Source organism: Leuciscus leuciscus (assembly GCF_965113295.1).
Source record: "Leuciscus leuciscus genome assembly, chromosome: 4".
Classification (NCBI taxonomy): domain Eukaryota; kingdom Metazoa; phylum Chordata; class Actinopteri; order Cypriniformes; family Leuciscidae; genus Leuciscus; species Leuciscus leuciscus.
Window position 1 is genome coordinate 41137764 of NC_138728.1, and position 13252 is coordinate 41151015.

Below are 13252 nucleotides of genomic sequence, written 5' to 3' on the forward strand. Positions count from 1 at the left end.
ACCGCATTTACAATTGCATAAATAAAGCTATGAGATCGTTAAAATTAGAAATCAGTTCATATTTAACGTTCTAATTAAAGGGTACTTTAAATGTGAAACTAAAACTGCCAGTAGGTGGCGGCAAGTCACTGTCTTAATAAGTGAGTTGAGGGAGTCATTCATTCAACCGATTCATTCAACGGCTGATTCTTTCGGGAAAGAAGCAAGTGATTGTTCATTAAATCATTAAATTGATTCGTTCAAAACGCGGATTACAGTCAAAAAATCATCGCTGTCTGTTGCATTGAGACTCTGCTATGGCTTCATTTTGAAATTCTTGTCAGCGAAATAAAGGGAAAACAAACATATTGACAATATTGTTTATAAATGTAACTCACAATGGTCATTTATTGTTCATTTTACTGTTATATAAAATAAATGTCACATTTGCAATTGTGCACGGGAAAACGGCACTCTTGCTGATGTGATATTGCAGGCCTATGATAACAACATAATATGATATAAATATGAGACAAAAACTCATTTGGGAACACACCTATAACTGTACACATCACGCAGTGAAAGCACGAGAGACAAAAGCGATGTCAGCTCACAGTGCCTCATACATTGTTAAAACAATGATTACAATTAGTGCAGCAGATTAATGGCATATTTCAAGAGAATCGTTCAAATTGGTATAGAAGCATGAAATTTGGCACAGATACTCTCTAAGGGTCACTTTTTGGGAAAAAGGCGTTGGCCACCGAAAAATTCAACATGGCGGCCATTTTTTCAAGATGGCCGCTATTTCTGTAAAATGCTCATTATGTCAATTGTTAAAACAGTGATGTAGGCATAACATTTTGTGAAAATACTCTCTTCAGAATGTTTTTTTGGAAAACGGTGCTTGTCCCTCAAAAATTCAAGATGGCTACCAGTTTTCAAGATGGCCGCCATTTCTCTTGAATCCTTACATCTTTTTTTCAAATGGTGCTGCTATCATGAAATTTGGTACAAATATCCTTCAAGGAACATTATCATGGAAAAAGGTGTGTGCCGCTCAAATTCAAGATGGTGACCATTTTCAAGATGGCCACCATTTCTGTCAGAGCTCAATTTAATGTGTTAAGGAAGGTTTTGTTTAATAGAGTGAACGTCATTACACAACCAGGGCACACTGGTGACTTAACTGCTGTGGAACTCAGCATGGGGTTCAGTGTCAGCTGATCTAGTTTTACTTACACTGTAGTTCTTGACTAGTAGTAATAGTATAGCTAAGTTTAGTGTCCCAAATGCTGTCTACCAGCCCCTCATCAATTAGCTAGTAATAGATGTAGTTAGATAGCCGCACCTGAATTGACAGGTTGTGCCAGCGCGGGAGAGCCGAGCCAAGGGTAAGCGGGGCAATACATGACTTGTTCATGTATGCTTACCTGGAAGGTGTACAGATCACACGGGACTTAAATGGCACTGGATGAATGATCGGGCTAGGTTTAGGTGACCCGTACCTAGTTGTATCCCATACCTGAATGTGTACTATGTCTATGATTGAGGTGGTAAAAGGATAACCCCTCGGCCTTAATCAGACAACAAACCCCCAAAATGGCAAATGAAAATCCCATGTCAGCCAAGAGGCCAACTGATTGGAAGAAATGTTGTCTTTGTCAGACAGACACAAAGGAACCCCTCCAATCACCACCTACCCATCATGTTTCTCAACATGATGGCTATAAATTGATTGCCACCAACATTCCACTCTTACACAAGATGAACAAAATGCCAATGACCCTGGACCTGGAACGACTGGATGAAGGTGGTGGTATAGAAGCTTTGAGAAGGAACCAAGCGAAGTATCACTACAATTGTCGACTTCGGTTCAACAACACAAAGTTACTTCGTGCCCAGAAGCAACAATCCGATGCTCAATGTAGTGAGATAGATGAAGGCCAAACAAAGCATCGCAGAACCATGATGCAGAAAAGTCTAGATGATCAGGTTTGCTTTCTTTGTGATAACATATCTCCTGAATCTGACCTACGTCAGGTAATGACACTGCAACTGAATGACCGACTACATGAATGTGCACAAACACTGAATGATGCTAAATTATTGTCTCAACTAAGTGGTGCTGATGCCATTGCACAGGAGCTGAAATACCATCATTTGCGTCTCATTCATCTTTACAACAGAGAGAAACCTCAGAAGGCTTGAGAAAGAGTCACAGAGTGAAACGATTCAACCAGCCATCTTTCCTATGGCTCTTTCTGAACTGGTCACCTATATTGTTGAAACCAGTCTCAATTCTGATGGTCCTTCCGCCTTCCGTCTCGCAGATACAGTGGGGAGAACAAGTATTTGATACACTGCTGATTTTGCAGGTTTTCCCACTTACAAAGCATGTAGAAGTCTGTAATTTTTATCATATGTATTCTTCAACTGTGAGTGACGGAATCTAAAACAAAAATCCAGAAAATCACATTGCATGATTTAAGTAATTAATTTGCATTTTATTGCAAGACATAAGTATTTGATACATCAGAAAAGCAGAACTTAATATTTGGTACAGAAACCTTTGTTTGCAATTACAGAGATCATTCGTTTCCTGTAGTTCTTGACCAGGTTTGCACACGCTGCAGCAGGGATTTTGGCACACTCCTCCAGACCTTCTCCAGATCCTTCAGGTTTCGGGGCTGTCGCTGGGCAATACAGACTTTCAGCTCCCTCCAAAGATTTTTTATTGGGTTCAGGTCTGGAGACTGGCTAGGCCACTCCAGGACCTTGAGATGCTTCTTACAGAGGCACTCCTTAGTTGCCTTGGCTGTGTGTTTCAGGTCATTGTCATGCTGGAAGACCCAGCCACAACCTATCTTCAATGCTCTTACTGAGGGAAGGAGGTTGTTGGCCAAGATCTCGCGATACATGGCCCCATCCATCCTCCCCTCAATACGGTGCAGTCGTCCTGTCCCCTTTGCAGAAAAGTATCCCCAAAGAATGATGTTTCCACCTCCATGCTTCACGGTTGGGATGGTGTTCTTGGGGTTGTACTCATCCTCCTTCTTCCTCCAAACATGGCAAGTGGAGTTTAGACCAAAAAGCTCTATTTTTGTCTCATCAGACCACATGACCTTCTCCCATTCCTCCTCTGGATCATCCAGATGGTCATTGGCAAACTTCAGATGGGCCTGGACATGCACTGGCTTGAGCAGGGGGACCTTGTGTGCGCTGTAGGATTTTAATCCATGATGGCGTAGTGTGTTACTAATGGTTTTCTTAGAGACTGTGGTCCCAGCTCTCTTCAGGTCATTGACCTGCCGTGTAGTTCTGGGCTGATCCCTCACCTTCCTCATGATCATTGATGCCCCACGAGGTGAGATCTTGCATGGTGCCCCAGACCGAGGGAGATTGACCGTCATCTTGAACTTCTTCCATTTTCTAATAATTGTTCCAACAGTTGTTGCCTTCTCACCAAGCTGCTTGCCTATTGTCCTGTAGCCCATTACACAGCTCTCTGGTCTTGGCCATTGTGGAGAGGTTGGAGTCTGTTTGATTGAGTGTGTGGACAGGTGTCTTTTATACAGGTAACAAGTTGAAACAGGTGCAGTTAATACAGGTAATGAGTGGAGAACAGGAGGGCTTCTTAAAGAAAAACTAACAGGTCTGTGAGAGCCGGAATTCTTACTGGTTGGTAGGTGATCAAATACTTATGTCATGCAATAAAATGCAAATTAATTATTTAAAAATCATACAATGTGATTTTCTGGATTTTTGTTTTAGATTCCGTCTCTCACAGTTTCAGTGTACCTATGATAGACCTCTACATGCTTTGTAAGTAGGAAAACCTTCAAAATCAGCAGTGTATCAAATACTTGTTCTCCCCACTGTATGTGCAACCTGTACCAGCAGCGTATCCTTTTTCTAACAGTGGCACTTCCTCTCTGTGGACTACACCTTGCCGTGGTGGAGAGGCTTGTGTACTCCAATGAACCTGAGACCTATGCCGGTGGGGATTTTATATCCCTGGCAAGTTTAACTAAGCTGGACAGGTCAAAGGAGAGGAGGCAGACAAAGCAGACATTATGACTATTTGACAGAAATGGTGGCCATCTTGAAAATGGTGTCCATCCTGAATTTTTGAGTGGCACATACCTTTTTCCAAAAGAGTGTTCCTTGAAGAGTATTTCTGCCTAATTTTATGCTTGCATCACCATTTGAACACTTGAAATAATTAATATTCGACAGGAACGGTGGCCATCTTTAAAAATGGCGGCCATCTTGAATTTTTGAGGGACAAGCATCTTTTTCTATTAACATGTCCTTTAGAGAGTATTTGTATAAAATTTGATGCTTGGATCACTGTTTGAATAATTGATATAATAAGCATTGAATAGCAATGGCGGCCATTTTGAAAAATAGCCGCCATATTGAATTTTTGAGTGGCCAACGCCTTTTTCCAAAATAGTAGCCCTTAGAGAGTATCTGTGCCAAATTTCATGCTTCTATACCAAAGTGAACGATTTTTTTACTAATCTGCTGCACTAAATATCATAATAGACAATACACATCGCACACCACTACGCACATAAAGAATGAACTTACAATTGAACTGACATTTACCACCTAGCTTCTCCGTCTCTCCTCCTGTTTCGCGTGCAGGAGACAGACGTAATGCTGCTGCGAATGTGATGTGAAATGTCACGTGAACAAGCAAATCCACAAAGAAAGAGTAATAAATAAAAAAGTACGCTAATTAGATGGTTCTAATTTGGAAAACATTTAGATATGTCTAAGTCAAATTGCCATCGAAAATGTAAGACCTTTCATAAGTAAAAATAAGACTTTTTAAGACTTTTTATGGCCTTAAATTTTTAAAATCTAATTTAAGACTTTTTAAGGCGGACAACCTGGTAAGAGGAGGAAGAGTGTGTGTAAGAGGAGGAAGAGTGTGTGTAAGAGGAGGAAGAGTATGAGTAAGAGGAGGACGAGGAGGAAGAGTATGAGAAAGAGGAGGACGAGTAAGATCAGGTGTGTAAGAGGAGGAAGAGGATGAGGAAGAGCAGGTGTGTAAGAGGAGGATGAGGAAGAGCAGGTGTGTAAGAGGAGGAAGAGGATGAGGAAGAGCAGGTGTGTAAGATGAGGAGGAAGGGCAAGAAGACAAGCAGTCTCGGATGAAATTGGTGCCACTCTAGTTGCCCATGTCCTTGTCCACGGGGTGACCATGAGGGAGGCTGGGCAACGAATACAGCCAAACTTGAGTCGCTTCACCGTCGCCTCCATCATCACAACCTTCAGTCACTGAATAAGAGACCAACATTTTCCAGTGTCTTTGATGAGGTTTATTCTCTTCAAGAAAAGGCCAGCAGTCGTACAGTCACACAGAGTGATTATATAGTGTGACAGTGAAGGGAGGGCATCCTTCCTCCTTTCCTCCTTCCTCACTTTTGAAACATCTCGCGGCACGAATGTACCAATACAAACAAACAAAACATCTCCAGTTAACCAGCAGAGCATTCATTTCATTCGTTTTTTAAATAAGAGTCGATCTAGCGCTGAAATGTGTTGTTTTTTAAATCAACTGATCAAAGTGCTCGTTGCCGAGCGATCAGTGGCGCGGATACTATGTTTGTTTCTGGCTCGCGCACAGCCTTCACTCAGACGCGCGTTTCAATCCGTTGTGGAGAGACTCTCTATTCGCTCCGGTACAATTAGAAAACAAAAAGCACAAAAAGTGTCCCTGCCTGATATACAACCACTAAAAAACATAATCGGTTTTGATAAAAAAAAAAAAAAAAAAAAACTATATGAGTGCGGATTAGAACTCAGAACCTCTGACACGCTTGGCAAAAATTCTACCACTGGACCACTTAAATACACACATAATTTTCGTCGGATCAACATATAATAGGCCTCATTGAACGACTACTTAAACCCAATATTAACATGCTTTAGACATATTTTATTTGTTATTTATACTAGTACCCTATTGTGATGATTTTTCACGACCCAGATTTTTTGGTGCCCCCCCAAGCACTTGGTGCCCTACGCGCAGTGCGTGATGTGCGTGTGCGGAGCGCCGGCCCTGTGTGTGCGTGTGCGTGTGTGAGTGTGTGTGTGTGTGTGTCTGAGAGTGGGAGTGTGTGTGAGTTTGTTTACTGATTAACTGTCACTGTGTGTTTTGTAGTGTGGATCATGGAGGAGAGATCAGGATTACAGCAGGACCACGAAAATGTACGTCTACACACACACACGCACTCTCTCTCTCTCTCTCACACACACACACGCACTCTCTCTCTCTCACACACACACACACACACACCCACACACACACACACACTCATACACTTTCTCTCTCTGTCTCTCTCACTTACACTCACTCTGTCACACACACACTCACTAATAACACACACACACACACACATATACTTCTGATGATCTTTTGTGATATTAGTAAGAAGAGTTTTGAAAATGTAATTCTTGCTTGTGAAAATTGTGGCAAAGCAATAAAAAAAACTGTAAAAGATCAGACAGTTTCATAATTCCTGATTCCAGAAATATTTGAACATAAGAATCCTATCTTTTCTGTTTGGTAACCATGCACTGAAAAAAATTATTCTGACCCCTTGTAAATGTTACATGTTTTTATCTGGTTAATTTCACTGATTTTAATGTGTTATTTAATCCTACTTATTTTTTATTATTAATTTTCAAATTCACTGCCCTTGTTTAAAACAAGTTAATTTCATTAAATTAAAAGTAATAAAAAAAAAAAGTTTCATTTAATTTCCATATACACTGTAAAATGAATACGCTATATCTACTCAATAAAATTGTGCAGATTACAAGCAATATTATTAATTACATTTAACACATTAGAATTGAGTAATAATTCATCAAATTAATTCCTTAAAAGTTAAGCTTTTAAAAATGTTGAAACAAAAATATCTGAATAACAGACAGACGTCAAAGATGAATTAAGAACTCTTTATCTTGTATTGCCAACACTGAAGACACCTGACCCACTAAGCAAAATGATGTCCAAAATACGTCTTTTCAACGTCTTTGTCACAAAAGTCGGACGTTGAAAAGACGTCCACTGAGGAGCCAGAATGAACGTTTTTATGACGTCTTTTTTGACGTGTTCTGCACGTCCGATATAGACGTTCATGGAACCTTCGTACAAGGTTATAACTAGTTCAGATGTGGCCATTGTGGACATATTTCAACATCATTTATGGTCTCATTTAGACATAATTACTTTGACTATTGCTGTCAGATGATCTTAGTGAGAATTAACAGAGGTTTAGATGTTGATATTTGTTTAATTTGAAGTGTCACCATTTTGGTGATTAGTGTTTGCTTTAGTTGGGCTCTTGGTCCCCGTTCCTTTTACTTTAACTTTTATTTTACTGCTTTAACTGTGTGTTTGTAAAACACAATTGTTGTGGCAGAGAAAGCCAATAATAAGTAAGATCAGCCGTTTTCAGCTTATTGATGATGATAATGAAATCAACACACAAAAAAGCATCTATCAAAACAAATCACAATCAAAACAAAAAAGCTTGGGAATTAAGGATGAGTTTTGTACTATGAAAGCTACCCATCATGCATTGCAGCATGAAGCTTTATTTTTATTTTTTATTGTCACCATTGTTGTGAATCATATGCAAAATCTTGATGTCTGTGTGTTTACATGATACACTTGTTCAAAACATCATGTGCACATGCTTTTTATACATCTTCAAATAAGTGATCATTTTAATGTTTTTGGAACCAATATTGCAGTTCCACAAGGTTGGTGGTTATGAATGCCAAAGCATCTGACAACATTAGATGCTTTTTTTTTGTGATGATTTCATCATCAATAAGCTGAAAACAGCTAATCTTACTTATTAATGGCTTTCTCTGCCACAACAATTGTGTTTTACAAATACACAGTTAAAGCAGTCAAATAAAAGATAAAGTAAAAGGACCAGGGACCAAGAGCCCAACTAAAGCAAACACTGATCACCACAATGGTGACACTTCAAATTAAACAAATATCAACATCTAAACCTCTGTTAATTCTCACTAAGATCATCTGACAGCAATAGTCAAAGTAATTATGTCTAAATGAGACCATAAATGATGTTGAAATATGTCCACAATGGCCACATCTGAACTAGTTTTAACCTTGTACGAAGGTTCCATGAACGTCTATATCGGACGTGCAGAACACGTCAAAAAAAGACGTCATAAAAACGTTCATTCTGGCTCCTCAGTGGACGTCGGACTTTTGTGACAAAGACGTTGAAAAGACGTCTTTTGGACATCATTTTGCAGCAGAATCACTGAAGGACAAAACCGTAATGTTAAAACCGTAATTTTAAGTCACCATTATGGGGATTAGTGTGTGTTTTAGTTGGGCTCTTTACCCTTAAACCGTGAACTTTAGATTTTGTTTGGCTGCTGTACCTGAGTTATAACAGCCAGATGAACAAATAGAAAAGGTGATCTGTTGGTGTTGGTTGTGATTTAACATAATCATTATTTCACAATCATTTGACCTGAATCATTGAATTCATATAGATCACAATTTCTGAGAATTTCTGCTATAATTAATAAAGTAAACCCTGAGTTAGGTTTACTTTATTAATTATAGCAGCACTGGCCTTGTACAGCATAATATTTTTAGCATTTTCAATGTAATCCAAATGATCAAATCAATAAAAAAAACTTCAACATTTTCTTTTTATGTAGGCACACACAGACATCAAGAATTAGCGTATGAATCTCAGCAATGGTGACAAACAGATCACCTCTGATCATAAGCGCATTATTTATTCATGCAGCAATGCATGATGGGAGCCATGAATGAGTTTTGATTGGTGGCACCCAGAATGCACTGCAACATGCTTTATAATTGTCACCATTGTTGGGATTCATAGGCTGATTCTTGAAAAAATTTTGTAAATTCAACTCAAAATAGTTTAGCTAAAATTATGAATATAATTCATCTGAAATTACTTAAATTACTTAAATTACTTAAATTAAAAATTTAAATATAAGCACAACCAATTTACAAAATATAAGTACACTCAACTTAAAAAATATATCTGGATGGTCTGTGTACGTTTTGATAGTTTGTTTTCCAATTTGAAATGAAATAAGCAGAAACCAGAAAACTTGTGAAAACTTTTGAAAGTTTTTTCAAAAAAACGAAAAAACGAAATTTCGGCTTGAGTTTTCGTTTTTTAGTTCACAGGCAAAAAACGAATAAATGACTTCAAAATTCGTTTTCCACATGTGGGCGGCCTGACACGCCCCTTCCGACGATTGGTCAAGCAAATCTGAGCATGTGACGTCATCAGTTGTCGTGAGGGGTGCTGAGCGTGACCCCTGGCGTGGAGCCCATGAAGAAATATGGTTGGGGATAAAAGTTCACACAAACAAAACCAAAAAACTGTGGTGTTTTGCCTATAGGCATACATATTACGTGTGTTTGTTTTTATTTATGCTGTATTATAAAATACCCATATTATAACAAATAAATAAAATGTATTTGGAAATTGCCCTTTAGGTTCAGTTTGTGGTTCACAATGATTTGATTAAAACCAACAAAAACAATAAAACAAAGACAAAGTCACTTATATTAAACTTTTTTTTATTTATGTTTTTGTTAACAGAAGTTATCTTGCGCCTTTAATTGCCTCCGCTATCGTCCTGTCAATCATCTGTCTCATTCTCGCGGGTCGCGGCTATGATTACAGTTTCAGTAAAAATGTATTTCACCATCATTGGTACCCACCCTCAGCCGATTGGCATTACAGTATTTGCAATCACCATCCCGTGGCAAAACGGAGCGTCTAACAGAAAAGTTCTGACTGCTGACTGAACATTGGTCAGTGAGCGTCTCCCGCTCGGCGCTGTCAGCAGATTTAACTCCGCACAGCTACATAAAACAGGCTGGTGGCAGACTAATAATTAATATTTCTGATGTAAAGATTTCTGTGAAACGTGTAAAGTTGCACAGAAGAAAGCCCAATAGGACCTGCCCTGTACAGTTTAAGAATCTGTAGCCATAGTAGAGAACTATTATTTTGTTGAGCAGACCTGACCTGAGCGACAACTGATGACGTCACATGCTCAGATTTGCTTGACCAATCGGCGGAAGGGGCGTGTCAGGCCGCCCATATGTGGAAAACGAATTTTGAAGTCATTTATTCGTTTTTTGCCTGTGAACTAAAAACCGAAAACTCAAGCCGAAATCTCGTTTTTTCGTTTTTTTGAAAAAACGAAAAAACGAATAAAGGGGCCGTTTTCTCGTTTCTGCTTATTTCATTTCAAATTGGAAAACAAACTATCAAAACGTACACGGACCCTGGATTTAGATACATTTATTTCGTGCAACCCCTTGACATCATAAAATTAAGTAAAGTCAACATAACATTTTTTTCAGTGTGGCGATTTCAGTCAGAACCTCATTCAGGACAAAAGCTGTGACAGAATGATATTTCTTTAGTGCTTTATTATCATTGGTTGCTTACAATCCTAAATGAACTAGTCAGACCTGAAATGAAGACTCAAGATAGAAAGTTTCTGTAATTCACTGATGTGTTTTCTCTCCATCAGATTCTCATCAGTTCACTCTGGATCTGAACACAGTGAATAAACACCTCCGTCTATCTGAGGAGAACAGAGTGATTACTGACACTGACACAGTCCAGCCGTATCCTGATCATCCAGACAGATTTGATGGATATAATCCTCAGGTGTTGTGTAGAGAGAGTGTGTGTGGACGCTGTTACTGGGAGATTGAGTGGAGTGTAGATGTGGATATATCAGTGTCATATAAGAGCATCAGCAGGAAGGGATCGGGTAAAGAGTGTCGGTTTGGATATAATGATCAGTCCTGGAGTTTGTTCTGCTCTCTCTTCAGTTACTCATTCATACACAATAACATAGAGACTGATCTCCCTGTAAAACCCATCAGCAGGAGAACAGGAGTGTGTAGAACAGGAGTGTATGTGGATCACAGTGCAGGAACTCTGTCCTTCTACAGTGTCTCTAACACAATGAGCCTCATCCACACAGTCCAGACCACATTCACACACACACTCTATCCTGGGTTTAGGGTTTGGTCTGGATCATCAGTGAAACTGTGTTGATGAATGAGAATAGACTGATGAGAGACTCTACCCATAATGCTTTGAGCTGCATGATAAATCAGTGACAGTGAGATGTTCTAGAGTCTCTTATTGTCTCTTCATTACATTAATAACACAGCTGAACTTCTGTAGCAAAACTAGACTTTCAACTCTAAACTCAGTTTAAGACATGTTTTATCTGAACTTCTCAGATCTGTTCAAAACATGATTCCTCTGCTTTGGGTTATGTGTGTGTTATTAAACATGATTCCTCTGCTTTGGGTTATGTGTGTGTTATTAAACATGATTCCTCTGCTTTGGGTTATGTGTGTGTTATTAAACATGATTCCTCTGCTGTGGGTTATGTGTGTATTATTAAACATGATTCCTCTGCTTTGGGTTATGTGTGTATTATTAAACATGATTCCTCTGCTTTGGGTTATGTGTGTGTTATTAAACATGATTCCTCTGCTTTGGGTTATGTGTGTGTTATTAAACATGATTCCTCTGCTTTGGGTTATGTCTGTATTATTAAAGACGCTTCTGCTGTAATATAGTGTATACTGTACTAAACCTGTTAGTGGGGTTTTCTGGATTGATGTTCATCTTTTTATTATTATCTTTGTTTTATTTTTGATGTGTGATTGTTCATTTATTTTACTTTTCTGATTGTTTGTCTCTGTTGCTGTGAAAATTCAATAAATAAATCATAAAACAGAGACATTTAAAGATGATGTCAGAAGACAAAGAGGTTAAAGTTAGAAGCAACAATGAAAGAAATACAGGAACAGAAAGTTAAAGTCGAGGGAATTAAGACACATATTCAAGAGAATGAATCAATATCACAGTTTGTTGATCAATACTCATATCCTGTGAATGAAGGATCTCATGATTCTCTATAGAAACCTGTGTGTGTGTGTGTGTGTGTGTGTGTGTGTGTGTGTGTGTGTGTGTGTGTGTGTGTGTGTGTGTGTGTGTGTGTGTGTGTGTGTGTGTGTGTGTGTGTGTGTGTGTGTGTGTGTGTGTGTGTGTGTGTGTGTGTGTGTGTGTGTGTGTGTGTGTGTGTGTGTGTGTGTATTTCAGTCACGTATGTAGTGATCATTTGATTTGCAGCATTTATCATGTTATTATTATAGTTGTTGTCAGGGTTATGTTTAGTTTTGCTGTTTTTGTTCATATTTGAGTTTCCTCTTGATCTTTATTCCTCTGTTTCTGATTATTGCTCTGTGTATTTATGTACACTCCTGCTTCTGTTCAGTTCTGTTCTCAGTTCAGTTCATCACACACACACACACACACACACACACACACACACACACACACACACACACACACACACACACACACACACACACACACACACACACACACACACACACACACACACACACACACACACACACAGAGAGAGAGAGAGAGAGAGAGAGAGAGAGAGAGTCAGGACTCAACACAGTTCAACATCTGACACTGTGAGTGAAATGTGTTGTTTTCCTTCATTAATGTTGGTCAAAACACTGTAAAAGTGAATCAACATGCACCAATGCTACAATTTTCTAAATCTCATAATCATTTGTTAATAAACAAGTATTCATTACTTCAATGATATCATTGTATCTACATACATTTTTAGTTAACTGTGATTTTGTATATGTGCATTTCTGAAATACATAACTTAGACAGTTTCCTCTGATATCAGATCACTGTAAATTGTAATATGGACTCATGCATTTTCTGTAAAGAATCTTTTCTGTAAAAAAATCTTTCAAATGATGATGTATTGTGAAAAACGTTATACAAATAAATGTGAATTGAATTGAATTGAATTGAATTAAATGAGTTTTATCTAATAAATCTGTTACTTCTTCCACACACAGTTTCCCACTGTCACACTCTCACACCACATGGACTCTTGGGCTGCGTCCCAAACCGCATACTCAATGAGGAGGGACTTCATTTCAATAAGTACTTACTGAACGAGCGCTAAAAGAGTAGGTACTATATAGCCAGATCTCGTTAAGTATGAATGCGATCCGGACATCATCCGCCATGTTGACGTTATCATGTGACCTATGACGATATCTTATTCTTCTTCTTCTTGTTATGGAGGCAGAATTGTCTCAAATATAATTCATGCAAAAATATGATTCACACAT

At 38.6% G+C, this 13252-nt stretch overlaps 2 protein-coding genes across 4 annotated transcripts in view; both read left to right on the forward strand.

The window, feature by feature from the left end:
• The window catches only part of LOC309496041 (NLR family CARD domain-containing protein 3-like), a 112055-nt gene extending 99133 nt beyond the window's left edge, over positions 1 to 12922 (forward strand). For all 3 annotated transcript variants that reach the window (XM_082165970.1, XM_082165972.1, XM_082165971.1), the window contains 2 exons: positions 6158 to 6204; positions 10585 to 12922. In XM_082165970.1, the coding sequence (XP_082022096.1) occupies positions 6158 to 6204; positions 10585 to 11120 (583 nt within the window). In that variant the 3' untranslated portion in view covers positions 11121 to 12922. The remainder of the gene's footprint in view (positions 1 to 6157; positions 6205 to 10584) is intronic.
• The window catches only part of LOC309496074 (uncharacterized protein), a 176959-nt gene that overhangs the window by 113048 nt on the left and 50659 nt on the right, over positions 1 to 13252 (forward strand). The gene's annotated exons all lie outside the window — the stretch shown is intronic.